The sequence below is a fragment of the Amblyomma maculatum genome, chromosome 9 (assembly GCF_055883805.1).
Source record: "Amblyomma maculatum isolate TAMU_Amacu chromosome 9, ASM5588380v1, whole genome shotgun sequence".
NCBI classification, from domain to species: Eukaryota; Metazoa; Arthropoda; class Arachnida; order Ixodida; family Ixodidae; genus Amblyomma; species Amblyomma maculatum.
This window is the reverse complement of record NC_139352.1, coordinates 121443610-121469349: the sequence shown is the minus strand read 5'-3', so window position 1 is coordinate 121469349 and position 25740 is coordinate 121443610. Positions and strand designations below refer to the sequence as shown.

At 46.5% G+C, this 25740-nt stretch overlaps 1 protein-coding gene and 1 long non-coding RNA gene across 5 annotated transcripts in view; one reads left to right on the top strand and one right to left on the bottom strand.

Moving 5' to 3' along the window:
- Window positions 1–349: 349 nt before the first annotated feature.
- On the top strand, window positions 350–3772 carry LOC146180270 (uncharacterized). The gene is made up of 2 exons (XR_014700810.1): window positions 350–836; window positions 932–3772. It is a non-coding gene; the product is annotated as an uncharacterized LOC146180270 (long non-coding RNA).
- Window positions 3773–8869: 5097 nt separating this feature from the next.
- LOC146180269 (uncharacterized) overlaps window positions 8870–25740 on the bottom strand; it is a 73025-nt gene continuing 56154 nt past the window's right edge. For all 4 annotated transcript variants that reach the window (XM_084579482.1, XM_084579484.1, XM_084579481.1 and 1 more), the window contains one exon: window positions 8870–12716. In XM_084579482.1, the coding sequence (XP_084435608.1) occupies window positions 12493–12716 (224 nt within the window). In that variant the 3' untranslated portion in view covers window positions 8870–12492. The remainder of the gene's footprint in view (window positions 12717–25740) is intronic.

Genomic DNA, 25740 nt, shown 5'->3' with positions numbered 1-25740 from the left:
CCAGGAGTCAACGCTCTACGTATTGTTGAAGACGACGTAATGCTGCCACCATGGTCCAGTGTGCTGGTGTTGGTGGGCAACGACTCGTTTCACGACTACGAAGGTATTGCGGACAGTAACTCATCGATGTTGCCCGAGAAGGGAGTGGCTATCGCGCGCGGTCTTGTCGAACTGAATGATGGCTGTGCGAGTTTTACTGATGAATTTCACCAATGAAATTCAGCACCTCGCCAAGGGAACGGCCGTCGCCTTCCTCCACGACGTAGATGGGTTGCCGAATCTGCTCCGTGGAGATGAATCTTCGCGATGTTGCCGCACCAGGTAACGCCCTTCAGAAGGTTAAAATCAACGAAGTGTCTAAAGGTACGTCCGACGGATCCATTCGATTCTCGTAAAGATACGGCGGACGTCGATATACAGGCTCATGGCTATATGCACGTCGAACGCGGCCCCATTCCGCTTGCTACGCGTGAATGGATCTCATCCTCTATGATATCAGCTAGCCGCGACTCTCGATGAGGTGCTACGAAGAGTGCATCCGTTCTAACATAGATCACGGTCTTCACTTAGGGTTGTGTACGGCAAACATCGCTGTCAAGCACATAGCTGCAGGCGATATGCTACGTACTGCACCAGCTCCACCAGCTGGCATCGAGATACGCACATTCACGAGCAGCTTTCGCTTCGCACTAAACTATCACCTCGATCTGCCCGTAATGCGAGCGAGCTATTCCTAGCATTTACGCTGTCTTAGGTCCTGCATCGACCTCTGAAGATCTAGCGCCGGCACAACACACACACACCTCGTCGTGCAGCTGAACATTCGGCAGTCCAAAGTATGTATGTGAAATGGCATTATGCTCGTTCCTCACATGCAGACCGAGGAAACAGGATGTTTTTAGCTAAATTCTTCGTTTAAATTCTACCTCAGAGCCGTGGCAGAAGACATGCCGAATCTACTAGAGGCCTGCACATCGACTCGTCGAGGCGAAGACCTACTGGACCGCACCGCAAGAGTGCACAACCGGAAAGCCGGAAGCGTGAATGATCCGAATTCCCTGTGAACAGCAGTGTTCTTTGGTATATAGGGGATTACTAGACTAAAGTGCTTAGGCTGCATCTTTTTCTTGTCGTTGAAGTTTGCGTACATGTAGTTTAAACCCCCGCATGCTCGAGGTTAGCGTGACCCGACTGAACGGCCGCGCAGCTTTGAAACGATCGGGATCGATATGCATGCATCGCCGGGCTTAGGTACGCGGTAGAAAATGTGCGCTGCACATTTCGTTGAGGAAGCTGACTCTTGGAATTTTGCAGAGTGCGCCATGCAAGCGATCGTTGCTACAACCACGCATCCATGTTCCCACGGCTGGCCTACCCCGAGGCGCATAAATGTTCAACCGTGGACGTATCAATGATCGAAGAGAGGACAGATTTTCACAATATTGGGCGCGAAATCGATAGCTACCAGTGCTCAGTGTTAGAGAAATTCTGCCTTAATCATGCGCAATTCAGTGTTTCAGGTGTGATCAGTAGCTATATAAGTTTGAACAGTTCGCCTTTCAAGTCAGCGGCGCCAGCGATGGATCGGCGGAGCGATTTTCCACGCTACACCGCTGTCTTGCTAGAAAGCCTATCTAGGCGGCGTTTGACATTCACCTGCTTTTTGTTGGCCCCGTAATTGAAAGCAACGCCTTCAGAAACGCGTTAAATGTTCAAAAATGTATTCTCTTCAACAGTTTCACTCCAGGCTGTCAAAGCAGGCGGACGTTGATAAAACAGTTGAGCACTCCAGTCTTTAGAAATCTGTACAATCACCTTCAGTTTGTAAAATTATTGGAATAGGTCACTTTCCGATCGCTGGGACATAGACCCTCATGACAGCGCTGTCACGTGAATAAGGACCACACCAGGCCGAAAGCTTGTCTCATATAACATAGCTAACCAAGGTATACCTTACAGCATTGTGTTGATTTTTATGGTGCCTAAGCGACTAATGCTGCCATGCACCAAGAACAAGGTTTAATGTATTTATTTTGTGTGTAATGACTAAAATGTTCTTTAGGATGTAGCTTGTTTAGGAACATTTTAGGAAACCAAAAATGCAGGAAATTTGCACGTCTCTCCTAGGATCATGCTGGGATGGAAATGGATCTGTTGGAAATTGTACAAAATGTTTCCTCTTTTCTCGACTCTGGCGCATGTGTAAGATATGGTTTATTGTTAGTTCATCTCCACACTCCTTGCATATTGGTTTGTCCTCTTTCATAAGTATGAAGCTGTGTGTGAGGTTTGGGTATGTGTTTTGTGAAGATGACCTAAAATGTCCTCCATGTTGTGTTTTTGATTACTGCATGATTTCCATTCCTTAATGACAGGTTTGACAAGTATAGTTTGTAGTTTATTTCAATGTTTCAAAAATCCTGCCATTTCACTCTCACTTTTCTTTGTACAAGCTTCTTGGTATCTGCATGCAGCATATTCACCCTCTGTAATTTAGCATTGCATCAAGGTAACCTGGTTATTTCTTTTCATCACCTTTCAAGACTACTGTCCCGATTTCATAAAGTTTCTGACGACAGGAACTCCTTGGAAGTCATAGAAATAAATGAGATCCACAATCATGAGCTATCTAGGGTATGCATATACATGTCCATCGCTCAGTGGAATGGCGTCAGTACGCTGTTAGAACAGGTCTTGAGATAACAACAACCATTGTCTGAGGTGGTCCTTTAATGGGCATTGAAATGCTATGTAACTACAGGTACTGATAGAACTCTTGATCATGTTATGTGATGATGCGATCCTTGTATGAATATAGGTATACATTTCAGAATCTGCAGTGCACCACTTGACCATTTGCCACCAGTTTGTGTGAAAATGTATTTTTCATGCATGTTAACCAGTGTTTAACAGATGACCCCTGTGCACAAGCCAAAAGTGCCACGAGCCAAATGTCACGAGGCCACACGACATGGCAGGAGCTGTTAAGCCAAGCTTACAAAGTTATATTTGAAATATTTCAGCTTCAACGTTTCAGCTCCAATTAAGAAAGGTTGAGGCTTACAGAGGTCTATGCCAGGTTGTCTATCACCTAACAGGGCAGCCTACGACCGTATGCTAATGAGTATATCTGAGATAACAGAGACATGAATTAAGGAATTAGTAGTAATGTTTGTAGCAAAGGGCATGTAAATTAACGAGAATCCACAGTGGGATCTGCAGACAAGAACCATTAACGCTGGCACACCATACCCTTACAGGTGGAGATTAGGAGTCTCCCTAATTTTTTGTCTGCTCAAAGCTTGTCATTTCCTTCGTTCTTCCAGATGAGGAAGATGTGAAAATGATAGCATCTAAAATGCCAGAGACCATCGTTAACAAGGATGCTGATCCCAACAGCGTAAAAAGGAATTTCAGAAAAGATGGGTGACTAGTAATGCTGGCAACAGTTGAAACTAAGTGGAAAGGCATGAAATTGAAATGCAACATATGCAGAGATATGTTGCGAGACGACCAGTCTGTGGTGTGCGACATCTGTCTCCGTTAGTTCCATCAAGTGATTGGCCAAAGCAGATGGGGCTTGTGGTTTTGTGATAAGCGCAGTGTAGTAGCATAGATGCAACCTTGCCCATTAATAATTCGAGTGGAGTAAGTGCATTGTTTTGTTTTGTTCATGGTTTCCATGAAAACATTATGAGAAATTTTTTCCTAGAGAATGTTTGCTGAAATGTGAATATAATGTGCAATAAAACTAGTGTTTTCTTGCTGTTTACTTTTCCTTGTATACATTAGTTCTGTGAAGAAAACCACAGGCTAGAAAGAAATGTAATGGCATGCATTTTGATACTTGGCCCCGTTGTGCTGGCTCAGTAGTTAGAGTGCTTGGCTGCTGAACCCAAAGATGCAGATTTGGTTCCAGCCACAGCAGGGACATTTTAATAGAAGCGAAACAATAGGCCGTCATGCACCGTGCGGTGTCAGTGCATGTAAAAGAACCCCAGATGGTCGAAATTATACCGGAGCCCTCAACTATTGTGTTCCTCATAGCCGTAGTTATTTTGGGATGCTAAACCAGATATATATCACATCATACTCTGAGTAAGATGCTATTCATGGTCAGTTAATCATACACTAAATGATCAATTTTTTTTCTGCATGGTACAGCAGCTGTTGTACAATTTTACTTTAGCCTTCATGAAGAATATCACACTGGCTCCACATGGCCTTCTGTTGACCCTTGATATGCGTCACAATCACACACCCGAGTATGTATTTGTCTAAAGGCACCTATGCATGCAAGGAGGGGACCGTTACTTTCCACTTGTCAGAACTGAAATGCATGATCCACATCATTTCTGTAATTCAACTGCTTGCTATTTGAACTGTCCAGCATTGATGCAAGTTTCAAAGAACTGCAATTAGCAAATTAATCTAAGCAGCAAACCATGCCAAGAACTGCTTCGGTTTCATCTTTAGCAACTGTTTGGGAACTAAAATTAGCCAAATGTTGCAAAACATAGATGAGAGGTTACAAAATCTAAAAAACAATGCAGCCTACCTGTGGCATGTAGGGTTTCACATCCTAAAGTGACATATGTAGCTATGAAGAATACCGTAGTGGAGAGCTCCAGACTAATTTGACTGCCTGGGCTTTGTACTTTGAATTGACATCTTGCAGAAAACAGAAGCATTTGCATTTCACCTGCACCAAAGTGCGACTGCCATCACTGGTATTGAACATCACGACCTTGGGGCAAGTAGCCTAACGTGCCACTAAGATGTTGCAGCGTGTACGTACATGCTATACATGTCAACCTTTCTAGCATTAAAGCTGTCACATGCATGGCAGATATTCATGTTCAGCTTTGGACTGACAAGTTTAAAAGTGTACTATTTGTGTTTGTCTAGCATGAAAAACAAAGGAAACTAAGGAAAAACGAAAAAAAAAATGAACATAATATGTTGAAAAAGCATTAGTCATTAACACATAAAGCATATTCGTTCCTTTATTAATGATAAAGTGGCCTTCAACAATAGTACAAAGCCTGAACATTTAGAAAGGTGCTGTGCCAGGCAGCTATTTTACAGAAACCTGAACCATTTCACCTGTAGTAATACGCATCCCGGCGGTGTGGGCTGGGCACTTATTTTTCGGTCCACTCCAACATGCGAAAACTGCATCGTGCATTCCCATTTTCCGAGTTTTGAGCTCTGTAGTACAGGCTAACAAATTGTCGATGACTTATTTTCGTCTGATTGTTGCACAGCGCGTGTAAATAAATTACCACCGCACCTAATAAACACTGACATGCACGTGCAACATCGCCGATCATAAACGGACACACTGATGTCCGTCCGGACATCGGCACACTCATCACAGCACTCTTCGTAGTCTCACACAGCACTCTAGTAGGACGTAATCCGTAATCACAGCATCTCACGGTAAGCACAAACCACACCTCCAGTTGTACAACAAACACGAATGACGCGATGCTTGGGCTAGAGACACGCCGGCGGTGCCCAGCTTTTTCAGCGCCGCTTGTACTACGTAGAACTTGCAGCACCAAACCTCAATGCGAGCAGAAAGCGATGCGTTACGTGACGCATCTCATCACAGATGGAAGTGAGGAAACTTTGAAGAATCAAAACTACATAATTACATAACGACCGTCGTAGACGTTAATCCACATAATAACGAGGACCAAATGAGCGGGCGTGCGGGCCGCGGGCTGGCCGTCAACACCGCGATTACATGCGCTTGCGCTCTGGTCGTGCTTGCCACCCTGCCGCGGTCCAACTCACGTAAACCTATCATCATGCCATCACGTAGTATATCACCCATTCTAGGCACTATTCTTGCCACTGTACTATTCTTTGTAATTTCACATTTCACGCATACAGTATGTAGTACATACTTCTTACACCTCGCACGTACACCTCATACCAACTTCGATTTGGCTACATATGGCTACCATGTTGTTGCTACAACCACATCTGAGTCCGGCTTTCCCGACGGATCCCAAGGCCCATATCGGAGAAAAATGCGTTGGGTCCGTCGGAAGAACCCTACCGATCGGGTCCGTCCGCCGTACCTCTGAAAAATATTTCCCGGATCCGTCGGACGGATCCCGAAGAAAAACGCACCGGGTCCGTCGGACGTACCTTTAAGACCATTGATCGGGTCCGTCCGACGTACCTTTAGCCACAGCCTAAAATCAACCCGGGGTTGTCACCTCATCAGAACCTTCTGTCGTCGCTGCTGCTTGATTTTAAAGATTGCTTCGTGACGAGCTCTAAGGTCGGGCATACGCCGGTAGCCAAGCATCGCATCGTCACAGATTCGGCCGCGCCATCAGTCTGTCAGCGTCCATACCGTGCTTCGCCAAAAGAGTGGGAGGCTATTAGAACGCAAGTCGATGAAATACTTGCAGACGATGTTATACAGCTGTCAACAAGTTCGTGGGCGTCGCCGGTGGTCCTGGTGAAAAAGAAGTGATTCTGCATTGATTACAGGAAACTGAATAATGTAACCAAAAAGGACGTATGTCCACTCCCCAGGACCGATGATGCGCTTCATCATCATCAGCCTGATTATACCCACTGCAGGGCGAAGGCCTCTCCTATATTTCTCCACTTAACCCGGTGCGCTTGATCTGCACACCGCTTGATCTGCGCTTGATCTGCACACCGCTTGATCTGCGCTTGATATGCGGTGATGATGCGCTTGATCGACTCCAAGACGCCAGGTTCTTCTCTTCCTTAGATCTGAAAAGGGGATATTGGCAGATCGAAGTGGATGAGCGAGACCGCGAGAAAACGGCTTTCGTGACACCCGAAGGTCTGTACGAATTTAAGGTGGTCCCGTTCGGACTTTGCTCCACTTCAGCCACATTTCAACGCATGATGGACACTATTTTAGCTGGTCTGAAGTGGAAGTCGTGCCTTGTGTACCTAGACAACGTGGTCATCTTTTCGTCTAGCTTCGAACAACATTTGCAGCGACTGCACATTGTCCTTCAAGCTCTCTAGTCTGGACAACTAACTATCAAGCCAGAGAAATTTCATTTCGCCTTCAAGGAGCTCCGTTTCATAGGACATGTTGTCAGCGCACAAGGTCTTCTCCCAGACCCCGACAAGGCTTCCGCCGTCTCCAGTTTCCCACGCCCAACCGACAAGAAGGCCTTCCGACGTTTTTTGGGCCTCTCCTCATATTATCGTCGCTTTTTTAAAGATTTTTTTTGCCTAACTGCGCCAGTGACAGCCTTGACTCGAGATGACGCCCTTCGTATGGGGAAGTGCCCAAGATGAAGCCTTCGAGGAACTCCGCCACCGCATTCAAAGTCCACCAATACTAGCTCATTTTGACGAGAATGCAGAGACTGATGTCTACACTGAAGCTAGCAATGCCGGCCTAGGAGCAATCCTCATACAGTGGCAGGACGGCGCAGAACAAGTAATCGCCTACGCGAGCCACACATTTTTTCGATCAGAACGGAACTATTCGACGACAGAAAAAGAGTGTCTGATCGTCATCTGGGCTCTGAGTAAGTTCCAACCATACATCGATCCACCCAGTTAGTGTCGGCTAACTGAGCGGCATAGTCGGCAGCCTTTTGGGTGAGTTCAATGATGCGGTGTCATGTTGTTATGTTTCTGTTTTTTCCATCGTTTGGCAAGACTGTGGCGGGCCTCATGGAGAAGATGGTTGTCTACTTCTGGGGTAACACTGCTGCGCGCCAGATGTCTGGTTGTAATATGTGGCGTTTGTTTCATGCACTTATAGAGCCCTCTCAAACACGTGCAGAAACGATGTGGCATCTCCACCGTGTCATTCATAACTTTCCCGGTACTACAACACAGTTGGCCCGAACACTGTGTGTCAGATATCTTTGTATCACAATAGACCCTCGTCTTTCCCAATGCTCATACGCAGGCCAAGCAAATCTGGAGCTAGATGTCCCATTCCAGCTCCATGATTTGAAGGAGGCCCTAGCCAAAATGAAGCGTGGTACTGCACCGGGCCGGGACAAGGTTACCGTCAATCTTCTCGCGAACCTTCTGGATGCAGTGTACCATACCCTCCTTGAATTTACCAACCAAATCTGGCTGGGAGAGATTCCTTTCCCCCAGGATTGGAAGACAGTTCTAGTCACATTTATTCCTATGGCAGGCAAGCCAATTGATGTGGAAAACCTGCGCCCTATCTCCCTCACATCTTGTGTTGGCAAATTGATGGAGACTATGGTGCGAGACAGGTTGTCCACTTACCTCGAAACACATCACACTTTTGCGAACACTATGTTTGGTTTCTGACCACAGAAATCCGCACAAGATATCCTTCTACAAGTTCATCAGAGCCTAAAGAACTCCCTCACAATGGCAAGCTAGTTCTGGCCTTAGATTTGAAAGGAGCCTTTGATAACGTCAAACGACCAAATGACACCACATTGAAGGGCTCCAGATAATCTCCACCATCCCAAGTTGTTTAAAGTGCACTGACACCGGACCGGAAGTACACGGACATATTGCCCTCACTGAAATGCGGCCACAACACCCAAAATCGAAGCCAGGTCCCCTTGTTCAGTAGATGGCTGCCCAAACCACAAAGCCACTGTGACAAGGTTAAATTAGATAAATTGAGAAGATACTGCGTATAACTGTCATTAAACCTTCCCATATCTGTTTCTGAATATGAATGCTACCGATAACTTTGTTGACGACACTGGAAGTTATCACGAGAAGGCAGTCAAGAGTATTGCAAGCCGCATGCTCCCATGTCCCTATCAACTTGCAGGTCTGTAAATTGCAAACAGAATGTCAATGAAGTGAAATCTTGGCAGCAAATAGTAAAAATACTTCATTGCAAATATTTGCTTCAACACATTTTTATTGTGCTGTAGAGAGAGCTCCCTGCAAGATATAAGCATGTTCTTTAGCCCCAAATGGATAAAGGGAGATTCTAAGATGCTTTCAGTGCAGCTAAGGTGATAACCTGTATGCACATCACAATAGCCCACATTGCAGACCTCTTTTGGAAATTCAAGGGGAAAAGGAGCGCATTACAGTTACGGGCATCTATAAAAAATAACTCACACAATCTGAATGGAAGTAGCAGTAAAATGGCATATACCCATCACACGCTGTGCCAAGCATATGCCAAACATGATTTAAGCATCAGACATACTTTCGTGGTTTCCTTTCACAACTATTTAACACTTCGCATGAAATCCAGGAATGCTAGCTCTGCCAACAAGCAACAGCACACTTGTTACAGCTGCAGAGGTGTTCAGCATTTACCAAGTCCGAGGTAGCTCACAGTTCATTCGAAGGGAATTATATCATTCACTATGCAATAAAAGTAAAAGAACAAATAAGCACTCAGTGCTAACAAGCAGAGCACAGCAGTTCTTTTCCGAAAAGAGCAGAGTATTTTTCTAAGCAGCCACACCTTCAACTCTGCAAAATGATGGTCCGAACAAACGTGCAGTTCAACAGACTGTGTGCTCACAGGGGTGCAACATCAGTACAGTGGCACTCGCATATAAATTTGTGCTGCTGTGGTAAAACCAATGTTCTTGGATATAGACAGTTGGAAAACTTCCCAGTGCGAAGTGGGCCACAATTATCGCCGATCTGGCATGAGCTGATCGCAAAGCGGCTGCAGTGCCCCTCTCCCCTGCCGCGGTAGATGGTTGAGGCCTAATACACAGGCGGAAATTTTAAAATACTACTAACCCTCTTCTTTCAGCAGTGCAACAGAAGATAAAATTGCATTTGCGTTTTTAAACACATCTTTGTACAGGTGAAATGCCACCGCGTTTGAGACATCTCAAGCGGGCAGGTAGCAGACGAAACTTGAGCCGTGCTTCTGTGACCTCTTTTTTATCTCGCCTCAGTAGACGCGGTGGCTTTCATATGCGTGCAAAATGTGCTTAAAAACGCAAACGCAATTTTATTTTCCGTTGCTTTGCTGAAAGAAAAGGGTTAGCAGTGTTTTAAAATTTCCGCCTCACCCAATTATCGCAGCGGGGGAGAGGGGCGCTGCGGTCGCTTTGTGATCAACCCATGCAGAATCGGCGATTGTTTGATGCCACTTCGCAGCGCAGTGCGCCAGCACATTTTTCCAACTGTTTATATCTAGTAACGTTGGGTAAAACTGTCTAAAGGCTGCATCTTGTAAAGGTAGGAAAATTCCCAAATATATATCCTGCTTGAAACACTGGCCTGCAGTAGCACCCTTTCAAATGCCGCAGAACACAGTATACCAACCGCCAAATTTCATACACAGCCTCCTATAAAGAACAAAGTGTTTATTTACAAGCCTACCTCCATGATGCAATGACTTCTACCATGCATGACAAAAACCCAATCTTAAACAAAAGCATGTTTCTCACACCAAGAAGGCAGGAAACCTAGATTTGAATTTAGTCATCACAATCGCAAGACTAGCTTGCTCTGATAGCCTTGCTCATGAAATTGTAGCTACTCCTTGCCACTTAGATTGGCTAAATGGAGAACATTTTACGGAGCTTTGGTCCCAGTCTTGTGCAGGCAAATGAAGTTGGAAAAAAAAAGAAAGGACTCGCAGGTATCATAAATGTGCTTGGTACATACACGCACACATAAGAGGCAGCAATGCAAAAAAATGGCAATGGCGTTACAGAGCATATAGTGCAGGGAACATTGAGAAGAGCACATTTCAGTGCACACGGATGGAAACTGAATTATGTTATTTTTGTTATCCCAGACATGACAACAATCTGCATTAGCAGTATTACTGCCTTTGATAGAAGTAGGAACATATTTGTTCTTTTAAGAGAAACGGTGAAGTGAAAAAGAAAAGGACTTGTATTAGGGTTCTCTACGGAACTTAATAGCTGCACATAAAATTAGCCTATAAGAATCGTATATAATATGTGCTTTCAAGGACCACAAGCGGAAGTAACTAGAGATTGCTGAGAGGTAGCTGATGCTAGTCTAATAAATTTGTAAATTTGATGCAAATATACGAAAATATGTGAGAAACTTTCAAATGCAGCTTGCATACAGATCATTCACATTTGTACTATGCACACACCATGTGTCTCCATAAAGGTAGCAGGTTTACAGAATCAACTGTACATCTGAACACGATGTCAGCAGTGGGTACAAGATGGCAACATAAACAAAAAAGCTTTATTATATGCTAACAAGCTCTAGTGCACATGACAACCACATTCATATTAAGCAGCTACATCGAGAGCACAGTAAATCATGGTGCCGTGCTATTTGGTTTAACATCTTTTAAAATTGGGAAAACATCCTAGCGTTGTCCCCTCGTCGCTCTTTCATGTGTGTTAATTTTTTGCGTCAGGGTGTTTTCCCAATTTTAAAAGATACATTCACTAGAGTGAAAATAACAAGTCACACAGCACATGGGAACGTGCACAAATACATTTGGCCATCAGCTTTCACTGCAAATATCTACTTATCATGGACGGAAAAATTCTAGAGGGCACTTTGGACCAATAAGTGCGATGAGGCGAAAGCCATTACAGCGCAGTAGATCGTAGCCCAGGGACTGAGGCTTCCAGGGACTGATGTTTGTGTCATTTCAAAAGTGTCATTTTCTTTCAGCTTCACATAGGTTGATCAGGCCTTGAAATACTTGCAGCTTCTCAGGTGATAAGTGTAATGAAACATGCAACGATACAGAGGTTTGATAATTTCCAGCTTATCACACTTTGTGATGTTCTGGAAGCTGTGTAAGTAGTACACCTGCAAAAGTCTGCAATGTGTCCACCAGCGGTGGACTACTGTGTGGCTGCAGTTATATAGGCACACCGGCTCTCTAGGCCATAGTTTCAGCCAACGTTAGAACGAAAATGTAAGCAGTGAAAACAAAGTGCACGATGCCATTTGTCACAACAGAAAAGATACTACTTGTCTTTACTTTTGCCTTAGGGAAAACCACTTTGGGGGCATGAACATAGCCTGCACAAAGAGGCACGCTAGCTTTGCCAGCATTGCATGAAACGTGAAAGGAATACAGAACAGCCTTACAACAACTCACTCCAGGCATGCCAAGCGAGATAAAGCAGCTTTACAAATAACGTGCCGTTTTTTGCAAAAACAACATATAAAGGGGGTGCATTTTGCCAGAAAAGAAGGTCTCAAGTGGGCAAATTTCACCTAGCAAGGAGGTGGAATGTGTCACTGGACACATTATCCTCCCAAAAAGTTCTTGAACCCACTTGGCAGCGAAAGGCAGTTTCCAAGTTTATGGATGACACCGGCCTTTTGGAATAACAGAAAGAGACTGAATTCTTTCTGATCTACAGTATCTATTGCAAATGTCTGACACTGAGCACACCACAGGTACCAGGGTCACTAGCTGTAATGAACATCAAACCCAACACATTAAACAGTCTACATACTTGAAAAGTGTTGAGGAATGAGAGGCGTTCCAGAAGGGGGAAATGTATTGCGTAAAGAAAAATACGCAGATGAAGCTCAGAGAATTGCACAGCATTCGTCACTGCGAATCTCTGGCACAGGAGGCATTACTTCTGGCAGTGGTTCCGGGCGGGCACCGTCCAGGTAGACATGCAACACATATATCCGGTACTTGTTGTGCTTGCCGGGGTTGACAGTGAAGCTTTTCTCAATACCGGCATAGATGTCGCCACCAATGGACAGTCGCGCAGCGACAGTCTCGCAACTCAGCACCCGGGCACCTGCGCATCGTATGGCAAAGTTAAATGTGAGCCAGAATAGACAAAGCCCATTAAGTTTGAACTGCTCTTAAGAGATTTTCCTTGGGATTTAAGCCAACACTGTTTGTTGCAAGTGCTGCAACAACACCATGATTTCAAATGTTTTCTGTCAATGTCTTCATATCTTAACAAACCACACTTTACTACAGTGTGTTGTAACCAAAAAGTTCTGCATTCAGCTCGATTTTAATTAAACTCTGATATAATATGATATGCACTTGTGCTTGATAGGGTGAAGAGGTCAGGAAATGTTTCCACTTTCCCCTTGAATAACCCAAACTACATTAAAGGATTCAACACAGCGATTTGCTGGTTACAGGTGCGTTTCTATCATTTTGTGTACGAAAAGCACCAATAGAAAAGAACGAGAAGTGTGGAAAGCACAAAACAGAGGCAGCATTGAAAACAAAATTACTGCACATGGCTGGCGATCAACTAATGATAGCAACCTGAGAAGTCTGAATGCCAGTCACAAGGCTCACCTTGATGGCCTGCCCAGCCAAGTGGAAACTGCGTTGGCTGCAAAATCAGAATTCTGCCTATTGCGCTGCTGCAAGACAACGCACAGACTGCAGACAGTCTATGTCACACTAGTGTGTGACGGGCATTGCGCACCAATCAATCAAGGCTGAGATCAGACACCAGCTGATGGTTTTCAGGCAATGTGCCAGTTCTCATCAGGTTTTTTAGGTCTAAGCGGCTCTACTTCTGCGAAAGTGAGCATCAAGATCCTAGAAGTCGTGGGGAGGTGCACCTTAATTGGGAGGCCAATGTGCTGCGACTCGCACTGAGGGTTCTGTGTGGTCGTAGATTGTGGTAGCTTCATCGCTGGATCCTCACACCATAGTCAAGGTTCCAAGACAAGGCCATTACTACAAACACTTACTGCATCCCTAAAATGGCTTGTCTGTAGGAAGGCTCTCAGCCAGAAGTATATATTGAGGGCTCAGAAAGTGGCTTCGCAAGATCTATATGCACAGTGCACTTTGCAAAGAAATAAGAACCACATCGTTCTGTGTCTTCCGACACAATGAACACAGTTCATGAGACCATCAGGTTTGTAATAAGTGGGCTCGACTGTACTTCTAGTTTTCGCCCACACATATACAAACTTATTATAGTTCAAATACTAGCTTGTGTTGCCATCACTTGGGGCCTATTTATACAACGTAACTTAAGTAGAACTGGAAGTACTTCAAAGTGAAGTCCTTTGATTCACCCACAGTGCTTACCGAAAAGCATCTGTAACTTCGATACTAGCTAGAGAAGACTTATAATTCTTCGTTCAAAGAAATAGTGTGTTGTGCATTAAATCTTTAGTTGTTCGTAAATAAAGTAATCAAGAGATAGAGAAAGTTAGATTTTTAACATTACAGCTTTTTCCTCTGGGTAGGCTACAAGTCAGCATCATAATCTGAAAACAACCCCTCTTTTCTTTCAGAAATGACTCCTTTTAGTACCTGTTTCTTTTATTATGCTTTCCCAATCAAAAAATATTAAAAAATAATGAAATATTGTTACGTGGTGACGACAAGGTCGATGACACAAATGAAGAGTCGGTGGTTGCACTGAAGAAACTCTTTATTGGACTGGCTTTCGCCTGCAAAATAACTAAGCAGCTTGGCGGCGGTGATAGCAACAAACGTGCTCGTCGATTGTCGAACAAAGAATGCCCGTCACACTCGCCAACGCTCAATTTAAAGGCTGCTCAGAACAATCTAGATAACGTCGCAAACTGCTACTAGTACAACCTGGAACATTGTAGAAACATAAGCAAGTGATCGGAATCTTCGTCACAGATCTCGGCGCATCATTCGCGACAAAGAAAATGATAATGCGTCGTATCGCGACAACGAGCATGAACAAACACGTGATACAGAATTGATACGCTTGCCAGAATCACAGTGAAAAGGCCGCATGCCAGCGGCTGTTAAAAAACAACAAATACAGTTTTGAAGGTTTCGCGGCATTACTCCCCCCTTAAAAAACATTGCCTCGATGTTCCAAAACAAAGCAACTTAAACATAAACAATACAAAGTTTAAACACCACAGATTCTTTAATGCACATAATAAAGCTTCAGACGAACAACATGTACAATTTTTGGCCGCGCGCGCCGCGCCGCCGTTGTGCTGCTGTCGTACCGTCGGGAATGACTTCATAGTCCAGTTGTCCGACGCGGCGAAGGCTTTTGTATGGCCCAAAGTATCGACGCAGCTGCTTTTCACTTAGTCCACGGCGGCGAATTGGAGTCCAAACCCATACTTGGTCTCCTGGATTGTACTCTGCGTGGCGTCGCCGTAAGTTGTATCATCGGGTGTCGGTGCGCTGTTGGTCTTTAATACGTAGCTGTGCTTCCTCTGCCCGCTGCAGGTAGGCGGCGACGTCAAAGTTGTCCTCATTGTTTACATGCGGCAGCATTGCGTAAAGCGTCATCGTGGGCTCCCTGCCGTACACAAGCTTGAATGGGGTCGCTCTGGTCGTCTCCTGGACTGCCGTGTTATACGCGAAGATCATGTATGGCAAGATAGTGTCCCAGGTCTTGTGGTCATCGTCAACATACATGGCGATCATGTCCGCAATCATTTTGTTCAGGCGCTCTGTAAGACCATTGGTCTGGGGATGGTATGCAATTGTTCGTCGATGGCTTGTATGACTGTATTCCAGGATGGCTTTCGTCAACTCTGCCATAAACGCCGTTCCCCTGTCTATCTCTCTCCAGGTTATCCTCATCGTGTGGCAGAATTGCGTCAAGCATCATCGTGGGCTCCCTGCCGTACCCAAGGCTGAACGGGGTCGACCTGGTTGTCTCCTGGATAAGCGAAGAAGACGTAGGGTAGAATGGCGTCCCATGTCATGTGCTCGGCATGGACATACATTGCAATCATATCCGCAATAGTTTTGTTGAGACGCTCCGTAAGTATATTTGTCTCGGGATGGTACGCAGTAGTTTGTCGATGACTTGTATGACTGTATTCTAGGATAGCTTGCGTCAGCTCTGCCGTAAATGCCATTCCCCTGTCCGTGATGAGCATTTCTGGGGCGCCGTGTCGCAAGAGAATTTGCTCGATAAAATATTTGGCAACTTCTGCCGCGGTACCACTGGGCAGTGCTTTTGCTTCGACATAATGGGTGTCTCAGTGGTCACAATGATCCACTTGTTACCCATAGACGAAGCTGGAAAGGGGCCGAGGAGATCCATCCCAATTTGTTGAAAGGGCAGGTCTGGGGGCGGAATCGGGTTTAGTAGTCCTGCTGGTTTGATCAGCGGTGTCTTGCGTCGTTGGCACTCACGACATGTCTTCACGTAGTGGGCAACTTCGGCAGGCAGTCGCGGCCACTAGTGCTTATCCTGGATTCGACGCAATGTGCGTGCAAACCCGAGATGGCTTGCTGTGGGCTCATCATGCAACGCCTGCAGAATTTCCTGCTGGAGGTTTTTAGGCACAACAAGAAGCTGCGCGGTCCTGTTGGGTGCGAAGTTCTTAACGGGCAGGCCATTGCTTAACGCAACCGATGATAAATGTCGCCTGAACACAGCAGGAGGGGAAGCGGTCTTTTCTTCTAAGTAATCGGCTAGCGCTTCAGCTCAGGGTCTGATCGCTGTTGTTCTGCGAAACTGCTGGTGCTTGCTGGTCACAAAAAGGCGTCTTCATCTTCTTTCGCCAGCGCATCAACGGGGGCCAGTGACAAGCAGTCTGCATCGCAGTGCTTGCGGCCTGACTTATAGACAACTGTGGTGTCGAATTCATGAAGACGTAGGCTCCATCGGACAAGGCGGCCGGAGGGGTCCTTCGAATTTTCCAGCCAGCAGAGCACGTGGTGATCGCTTACCACCTTAAAAGTCGGCCGTATATGTACGGGCGGAACTTTGAAGTGGCCCAGATGATCGCAAGGCACTCCTTCTCGGTGGTCGAGTAATTCGCTTCGGCTTTCGAGAGGGACCTGCTAGCGTAGACGATTACTCTCTCCCATCTGGCACTCTGCACGAGAACGGTGCCTAGGCCCAGACTGCTCGCTTTGGTATGTATCTCAGTCTCGGCGTTCTCATCAAAGTGGCCTAGCACAGGAGGAGACTGTAGGCGGCGCTTTAGTTCCTCAAAGGCTTCCACTTGCAGTGCTTCCCATTGAAATGGCGCGTCTGCCTTTGTAAGCTGCGTCAAAGGTTCGGCGAGGTGCAAAAAGTTCTAGACGAATCGTCGGTAATATGCACACAGTCCGAGAAATCTGCACACAGCTTTCTTGTCACCTGGCTGTGGAAACTGTGCGATTGTGTTTTCTGGGGGTCGGGGCGAACTCCTTCCTTGCTGACAATATGACCAAGAAACATCTCGTTGCAGGCGAATTGACATTTCTCTGCTTTCAAAGTTAAACCTGAGGACTTCATCGCGTCGAGTACTGTTTGAAGCCTTCTCAGATGGTCTTCAAAGTTTGACGAGAGCACAACGACGTCGTCCAAGTATACCAAACAGATCTGCCACTTTAAGCCCGCCAGGACAGTGTCCATTACACGTTGAAATGTGGCTGGTGCGGAGTACAAGCCAAATGGCATTACCTTGAATTCGAAGAGGCTGTCCGGTGTTATGAACGCCGTCTTCTCGCGGTCTCTTTCATCGACCTCAATTTGCCAGTACCCGCTCTTGATCAGGTCCATCGACGAGAAGTACTTAGTGTTATAGAGCCGGTCCAGAGTGTCGTTGATGCGGGGAAGCGGGTAGACATCCTTCTTAGTTATGCCATTCAAGCGGCTGTAATCAACGCAGAAGCGAAGTGTGCCGTCTTTCTTCTTCATCAAAACGACTGGTGCCGCCCAGGGGCTGTTGGATGGCTGGATCACTTCATCACGCAGCATTTCCTCAACTTGATCGCGTATGGCCTCGCATTCTCGCGGCGATACACGGTAGGGGCTTTGACGTTGCGGTCGAGCGTTTTCGTGCGTGCTGATGCGATGCTTTGCCAACGGAGTTTGCCACACCTTCGACGCTAAAGAAAAGCGCTGGTTGTAGTTTTCAAGGAGAGTGCGAACCCGGTCTTGTCTGTCTCGGGGGAGCGCTGGGTTAATGTCGAAATCGGGCTGCTTGGCTCGGTTGGGTGCATAGTCTTCAAGTTGGCTGGGGAGGGCGAAGACTTCTCGAATGTCCGCTAGCTCGCCAAGGAAAGCAAGTGTCATGCCCTTGTTCAGGTGCCGGTATTCGTCGGTGAAGTTCGTGACGAGCACAACATCAGCTTGTCCATGACGGAAACGGCGATGCTTCTTGCGATGCCAAGTCCTCTATCCAGTAACAACTGAGTGTTTCCTTCGACAACCCCTTCCGTGATTTCGACTTCTGTTGTAACAACTGGGACGATGACGCTTGATAGGGGCGGTACGGTCAATTCTTCGTCGAGAGCGACGTGATGTGTCGAAGTTTGTTCTAGTAGCAGGTATAGCTTCGTCGGTTGAGAGCTTGATGAGTTTGGATCGGAGGTCGATGATCGCTCGGTGTTTGTTCAGAAAATCCATGCCCAGAATCACATCGTGGGAACAGTGCTGTAGGATGACGAAGCTGTTAGGGTAGGTACGTCCATTTACTGTAACCCTTGCGGTGCATCGCTCTGACGGTGTAATAAGGTTACCACCAGCGGTGCAGATTAGCGGGCCATCCCAAATAGTCGTCACTTTCTTGAGCTAGGCGGCGAAAGCTCCACTGATGACAGAGTAGTCGGCACCGGTGTCCACTAGGGTGGTAACCCTGTGTCCGGGCGGTAACCGTGTGTCCGGTAACGGCTTGGTGGCGCAATCTCACTGCTATGCAGATAGTTGTCGATTTCTTGCGGTCGTTCACCTGGGCGTGGTCGTGGAGCGTCGACTGCAATTCCGCGGAGACCGATTCGTCGGTACAGGCAGTGGTGCAGAATGTGGTTGGCCTCACCGCAGTGGAAGCATAATGGCCGGTTGTTCGCTGTCCTCCAGGTGTCGCACTTCCTGGGGCTTGGGGGTCGTTGGCAGGCTTGGCGGGCGGGGGTCAAGGGCGGCTTTCAGGAACAGGACGGTAGCGGCAAGGGCTTGTAAAGTTATCACGTCGGGGTGCAGGGCGACGTAATGCAGCAGCGTAGTGCACCGCTGTTGCCTCTCGTGCTGGAACTGTCGCAGTCGTCGCTTTAGGAACGCCCAGCGCCTGCTGGACTTCTTCACAGACGACGTCCGCGAGCGTCGCCACCTGGGGTTGTTGCGACGATAGCAGCAATCGGCGGAGCTCCTCTCGCACGATCTCACGGATGAGATCTCGAAGGTTCTCTCCACTTGCAGATGCGCTGGGGTAGTGGCTTGAGTTGTCTGGTTGAAGTGGTCGCTCGTAGTGGCGCATCCGGGTGTTCAGCATCTTCTCGATGGTCGATGCTTCACTTTCAAATTCGTCCAGTTTTCGGTGGGTTCTGGACAAGCCCTGCAAAAAGCGACTCTTTAACGCCTCGCATTAAAAATTTCACTCTCTCAACTTCGATCATGTTAGGGTCGGCGCGACGAAACAGGCGCTTCCTCTCCTCTACGTAAACCAGGACGGGCTCATTTGGGAGCTGAATTCTTGATTGAAGGAGGGCCTGAACTTTCTTTTTGGACAGAAATTGCAAAGGCCATCAAAAACTGTACTTTGAATATCTCCCAATCCTTTAAAGAAGTCTGGTGATTTTCGAACCAAACTCAGGCATGTCCTTGAAGAACAAAGTAGACTTGCCTGAGTTTCGCAGTGTCGTTCCAGCCGTGAATTCTGCCACATGGTCGAAAAGGTCCATCCAGTCTTTCGCATCTTTGTTCGGTCGTCCATGGAAGCAGGGGAGCTCACGGGGTCGGACGAAAGCAACCGGTGCTGTAGGCTGGGCCATTGTCAGCGTCGATGCCTTCCGAGATCGAATGGGGTCCGGCAGCAGACCGTGTTCAGGTGGAGCCCTTGAGGCGGGCGACTGGTTTGATGGCCTGTTGGCTGGCCCTCCAGGGTAACAGGAATAAGGCTGGGGTCTTCGCTGAAGGATCAAAGGCAGCACCTCCACCAGATGTCACGTGGTGGTGACAAGGTCGATGACACAAATGAAGAGTCGGTGGTTGCACTGAAGAAACTCATTGGGCTGACTTGCGCTCACAAAAGAACTAAGCAACTCGGCGGCGGCAATAGCAACAAACATGCTCGTCGATCGTCGAACAAAGAATGCCCGTCAGACTTGCCAATGCTCAATTTAAAGGCTACTCAGAACAGTCTAGATAACGTCGCAAACTGCTACTAGTACAACCTGGAACATTGTAGAAACATAAGCAAGTGATCGGCATCTTCGAGACAGATCTCGGCGCATCGTTTGCGACGAGCATGAACAAGCACAGGATACAGAATTGATACGCGTGCCAGAATCACAATGACAAAACCGCATGCCAGTGGCTGTTAAAAAACAAAAATACAGTTCTGAAGGTTTCGCGGCTATATCATAGTCATAGTGAGATTGTAGTGTAGAACAGGACAGGACACAAGAAGAAACTAACAACACGAGCGGTAACTTCCAACAAATTTTATTCGAAGTGTCTAAAGATACGTCCGACGTATCCATTCGATTCTCATAAAGATACGGCGGACGTCGATATACAGGCTCATGGCTATATGCACGTCGAACGCGTATGTCCTTATTACGCTATGATCCAGCTAGCCGCGGCTCTCGATGAGATGCTATGAAGAGTTTGCCCATTCTAACATACATCACAGTCTTCACTCAGGATTGTGTGCGGCAAGCATCGCTTGTCATGCACATAACTACAGGCGATGCGACCTCCTGCACCAGCTCCACCAGCTGGCACCGAGACGCGCACATTCACGAGTTTTCGCTTCAAACTAAACTGTCACCAATTGATCTGCCCGTAATGCAAGCAAGCTATTCCTAGCATTTACGCTGTCTTAGATCCTGCATCGACCTCCGAAGATCTAGCGCCGGCACAACACACACAGCTCGCCGTGCAGAACATTCGGCCATACGAAGTGTGTATACGCGTCTTGTATGTCAAATGCCATTATGCTCCTTCCTTACATGCAGACAGAAATAAGATGTTTCTTGTTAAATCCTTCCTTTAGATTTTACCTCAGAGCCGTGGAAAAAGACATGCCGAATCTACTAGAGGCCTACGCTGCTACAGCGGCGAGCTGCACGTCGACTCGTCAAGGCAAAGACCCGCTTCACCACAATACATGAGTGCACAACCGGAAAGCCAGAAGAGCGAATGATCCACTTCCCTACAAACAGCAATGTTTTTTGGTATTTAGGAGAAGTCTAGACAAGTACTCAGCTTGCATCTTTTGTCTCGCCGTTGAAGCTTGCGTACATGTAGTTTAAACACCCGCATGCTCGAGGTTAGCGTGACCCGATTGAACGGCTGCAGCTTTGAAACAAGCGCAGGAGATATGCATGCGTCGCCGGACTTCGGCACGCGGTAGCAAATGTGCGCTGCACACTTCGTTGCAGATGCTGATTCTTGGAATTGTGCAGAGAGTGTCATGCAAGCGATCGTTGCTACAATCACGCATCCGTGTTTCCACGGCTGGCCTACCCTGATGCGCAAATGCGGACGGATTTTCATAATATTGGGCGCGAAATCGATAGCTACCAGTGCTCAATGGAAAAATTCTGCCTATACTATGCACAACTCGGCATTTCAGGTGTAGTCAGTAGCTAAAAGTTCGAACAGTTCGCCTTTCAAGTCCGCGGTCAGCGCTGGTCCGGCGGAGCGATTTTCCACCCTACACCGCTGTCTTGCTAGAAAACCTACCTTGGTGGCGTTTGACATTCAACTGCTTTTTGTGGGCCCAGTAATGTAAAGCAACGCCTTCAGAAACGCACTGTTCAAAAATGTCTTCTCTGTAACACTTTCCAACAAACAAAGCAGGTGGACGCTGATAAAGCACTTGAGTACTCCAGTTGAAACCAAACACCCGCGCGTCTTTAAAGATCTGTAGAATCGCCTTCACAGTTTTTAAATTTATGCCAGCATTTGGAAAAGGTCACTTTCTGATCACTGAGACATTAGACCCACATGACAGCGCTGTCGTGAATAAGGACCACACCAGACCGAAAGCTCATAAGCGTTGTGTTGATTTTTATGGTGCATAAGCGACTAATGCTGTTATGCATCAAGAATAAGGATTAATGTAATTATTTTGTGTGTAGTGACTAGTGATCTTTAGGATGTGGCTTGTTCAGGAACAGTGCTTCATTTTAGGAAATTAAAAATGCAGGGAATTTGGACTAGTGCAGTCTCTTCTAGGATCATGCTGGGATGGAAAGGGCTGTTGCAAAATTGTACAAAATGTTTTCCTCTTCTTTTCTCGAGTCTGGCACACATGTAAGTAAGACATGATTTATTGTTAGTTCATATCCACACTCCTTGCATATTGCAATTCAAATGCGTCACTTCTGCGGTCAGCCTTCTTCACAGTCCAACTCTCGCATCCATACATCACAACTGGATAGACCATAGCACGAGTTATACGGATCTTGGTTGGCAGACTAATGTCTCTGCTCTTTACTAGGCGGTCAAGGCTAACCATGGCTCTCTTTCCCAGGAGCAGGCGTCTCCTAATTTCATGGCTGCAGTCTCCTTCCGGGGTAATCTTGGAGCCCAAGAAGAGAAAATCTGTCACAGCTTCCTCTTCTTGTCCCTTGATGCTCCAGGACTTGATAGGGCAAGATGCCATGATCTTTGTCTTTTTAATTTTTTAATGTTCAGTTTAAGCCCAAACTTCTCACTCTCTTCTTGTATGCGCATCAGAAGCCTCTTGAGTTCCACTTCACTTTCTACCATTAAAGTGGGGTCATCCGCATATCTAAGGTTGTTGATACGTTTTCCAGCAATCTTCACTCCAGCTGAAGACTCGTCCGGACCGGCCTTCCTCATGATGCACTTTGCTTATAGGTTAAATAGGTAGGGTGACAGAATGCAGCCTTGTCTCACTCCTTTCACAATCGGAAACCGATCAGTAAGACCATGCCCAGTTCTGACTGTGGCCTCTTTCCCTTCATACAGGTTCCCGAGCAGACAGATGAGGTGAATTGGAACTCCCACCTCTTGGAGAATTTGCCACAATCTGCTGTGATCTACGCAGTCAAACGCTTTCGCATAATCAATAAAGCGGAAGTATATGGGTTTCTGGAACTCTCTTGCTTTTTCCATGATCCAGCGAAGGTTGGCAATCTGGTCTCTAGTTCCTCTGCCCTTGCGAAACCCAGCTTGCACGTCCGGAAGCTCCCGATCCACATACTGCTGCGCCTATCTTGGAGGATTTTCAACATCACCTTGCTAGCATGCGAAATAAGCGTGATCGTGCGGTAGTTGGAACCTTTGGCACTGCCTTTCTTTGGAATGGGGATGTAAACTGACCTCCTCCAATCCTGTGGCCACTGCAGGGTTGTCCAAATCTTCTGACATAATGTATGCAGAGTGTTAACAGCGTCATGGTTGAGGTTTTGAAGCAACTCAGCTGCAATGCCATCAATTCCGCTAGCTTTGTTCTTAGCAAGGCTGGCTAAGGCCCATTCAACTTCACTCTTCAGGATGCCCGGCTCGAGATCAGTAATCACAACCGTCTTATGTTGGGTTTGCACATTCAGGTCCTTCTTGTACAGTTCTTCTGTGTATTCCTGCCACCTCTTCTTTATCTCTGAGGCTTCAGTGAGGTCCTTGCCTCATTTGTCCTTTATCATGCCCAGCTTAGCACAGAAGCTTCCTTTGATATCTTTGATTGTCTTATACAGAGCTCTTGTGTTCCTTAATTGGCTGTTGTCCTCAACTGCTTGGCACTGCATGTTCAGGAAGGCATTCTTATCTCTCCTTGCTATTTTCTGAAAATCTGCATTGAGAACCTTGTATCTTTCTCTTTCCCTCATAACTTTTGCCATCCTCCTTTCCTCAGCTATTTGCAAAGCCTCTTCAGATAACCAGTTTGCTTTCTCGCATTTCTTTTGCTTTGGAACTACCTTAGTAGCAACTTCTTGTATTATATCACAAACATCAGTCCACATCTCTTCAGGCTCTCTGTCTTCTAGATCTAATTCTTGAAAACGATTCCTCACTTCCACAGCATATTCTCATGGAATTTGATCCAGGTCATACCTGAAAGGCCGTTTAGTTTTCTGCGTTTTCCTCAATCGAAGCTTAAATTTGGCAACAGGAAGCTGATGATCAGTGCCACAATCGGCCCCAGGCCTTGTTTTTACTGCTTGTATAGCGCTTTTCCATCTCTGCAGGCAAAGAATATAATCAATCTGATTCCTGTACAGACCGTCCAGTGAAGTCCATGTGTACAGGTGCCTCTTGTGCTGTTGAAAATGAGTATTCGCTATGGTAGGTTGTTTTCTTGACAAAACTCTACTAGCCTCTGCCCAGCTTCATTTGGCTCACCAAGACCGAACTTGCCTGTAATTCCGAATATTTCTTCACTCCCGACCTTAGCATTCCAGTCTCCTATGAGAAAAAGGACGTCTGATGATGGAGTGCGGTCTAAAAGGCATTGCAGATCAGCATAAAATCTCTCAACGTCAGCAGTAGTGGTTGGTGCATAGACTTGGATAACTGTTATGTTGAAAGGGTCACCTTGGATCCAAAGTGAAATCATTCGGTCGTTTTTGGGGTTGTACCCTAGCACTGCTTTGCCCATTCTTCTGTTTACTATGAGAGCGACCCCCATTCCTTCTCGATTCGTTCCCACTATAAAATACATAATGATCTCCTTGCATCGTCGGACTTTCCATTCGCTTCGCAACACATCCACAACTGAGCGTCCTTTTGGCTTTAGCCCAGCCGCTTCATTCGTCCTGGAGGATCTATATTACTTATTGCCAAATGACAAGGTACTCTGCTGCGTTGAGGAGTGCATTGAAGATTTCAGGTGTGTTGTCTTCCAAAACACAGCGGATATATCAGTGGACAGCTTCTTAGAGCTTATGGCATTTTACTTGAAATCAACGTTTATAATCCGGAAAGGGAAACCATACCTTCAGAAGGACGGGGTATGTATCGGGTCAAGCCTAGCCCCTGTTTTAAGTAAGGCGAGAGACTTGTCTGCGTGCAGCTCCACTTCCATGAACCCATCTCTTCTGCTGATTGTGCTAGCCATTACAGTCGGCAACATTCGCTGTGGTTGGTGTTGTTGAACTTGTTACCATCATGTGCTGTGGAAAGGCGTAAGTTCGGTTCGAAGACGATGGTTCTTCCAGGAAGGGTAGTGTAAATTTTCAATCATATATTTTCATTATGTATAGCACAGTGACATGTGATTACTTGCAATTTGTATACTAGAACACATGTATTTCTGCACTGCTTTGTTGGTATGGAATGCATAGAATGAATATGTGTATCATTTATTTCATTTCATATCAACTGTGCACATGCTGACACAAGCAGTGCCGGCAAACTGGGTTCTTTTGTATTGATAAAGCAAGCATGCAAGATTACAATGTTAGCGCAGAACACTACTGTAAACTTTTGGCTATGTAAAATGTGTGTTGTGATTGATACCCCGTCGCATCTTCATTTTCTGTTTCACGTGCAGTTAACAAAAAAAAAGGGAAATGATATCTGCTGTTCTCTGTGCTATTTATTGCCGTGGTCGAGTGCGCTTGCTTGCGAGCACCTGCACCCTCAAGAGCGCTATGCTTGTGGTTTTTCTTTCTGTCACATTGTTCCTGCTGCGAGCCGGTCGCGCCACAACAGGAACGGTAAGGTGAGGTAGAAAATCCGCGGGCAGAGCGGTGCGCCCACGCCACCCACACTGCTTGAAGCAACCTACCGACACCCCTCAGCGCGCCGGTTTTTTATCCTGCTCCGCTATACGGCCTCCCCCGCCAAGTCCATTTTTTACAAGCCCCCTCCCGCTACGATGGGGAATTTGGCGCTAGTGTCTGTAATTCGTGGCCGCTGGGAGGTATAGAAAGTTTCACACCCCTGCTCAAGGCTGCTACAGCATGGGCCTCGTACACCT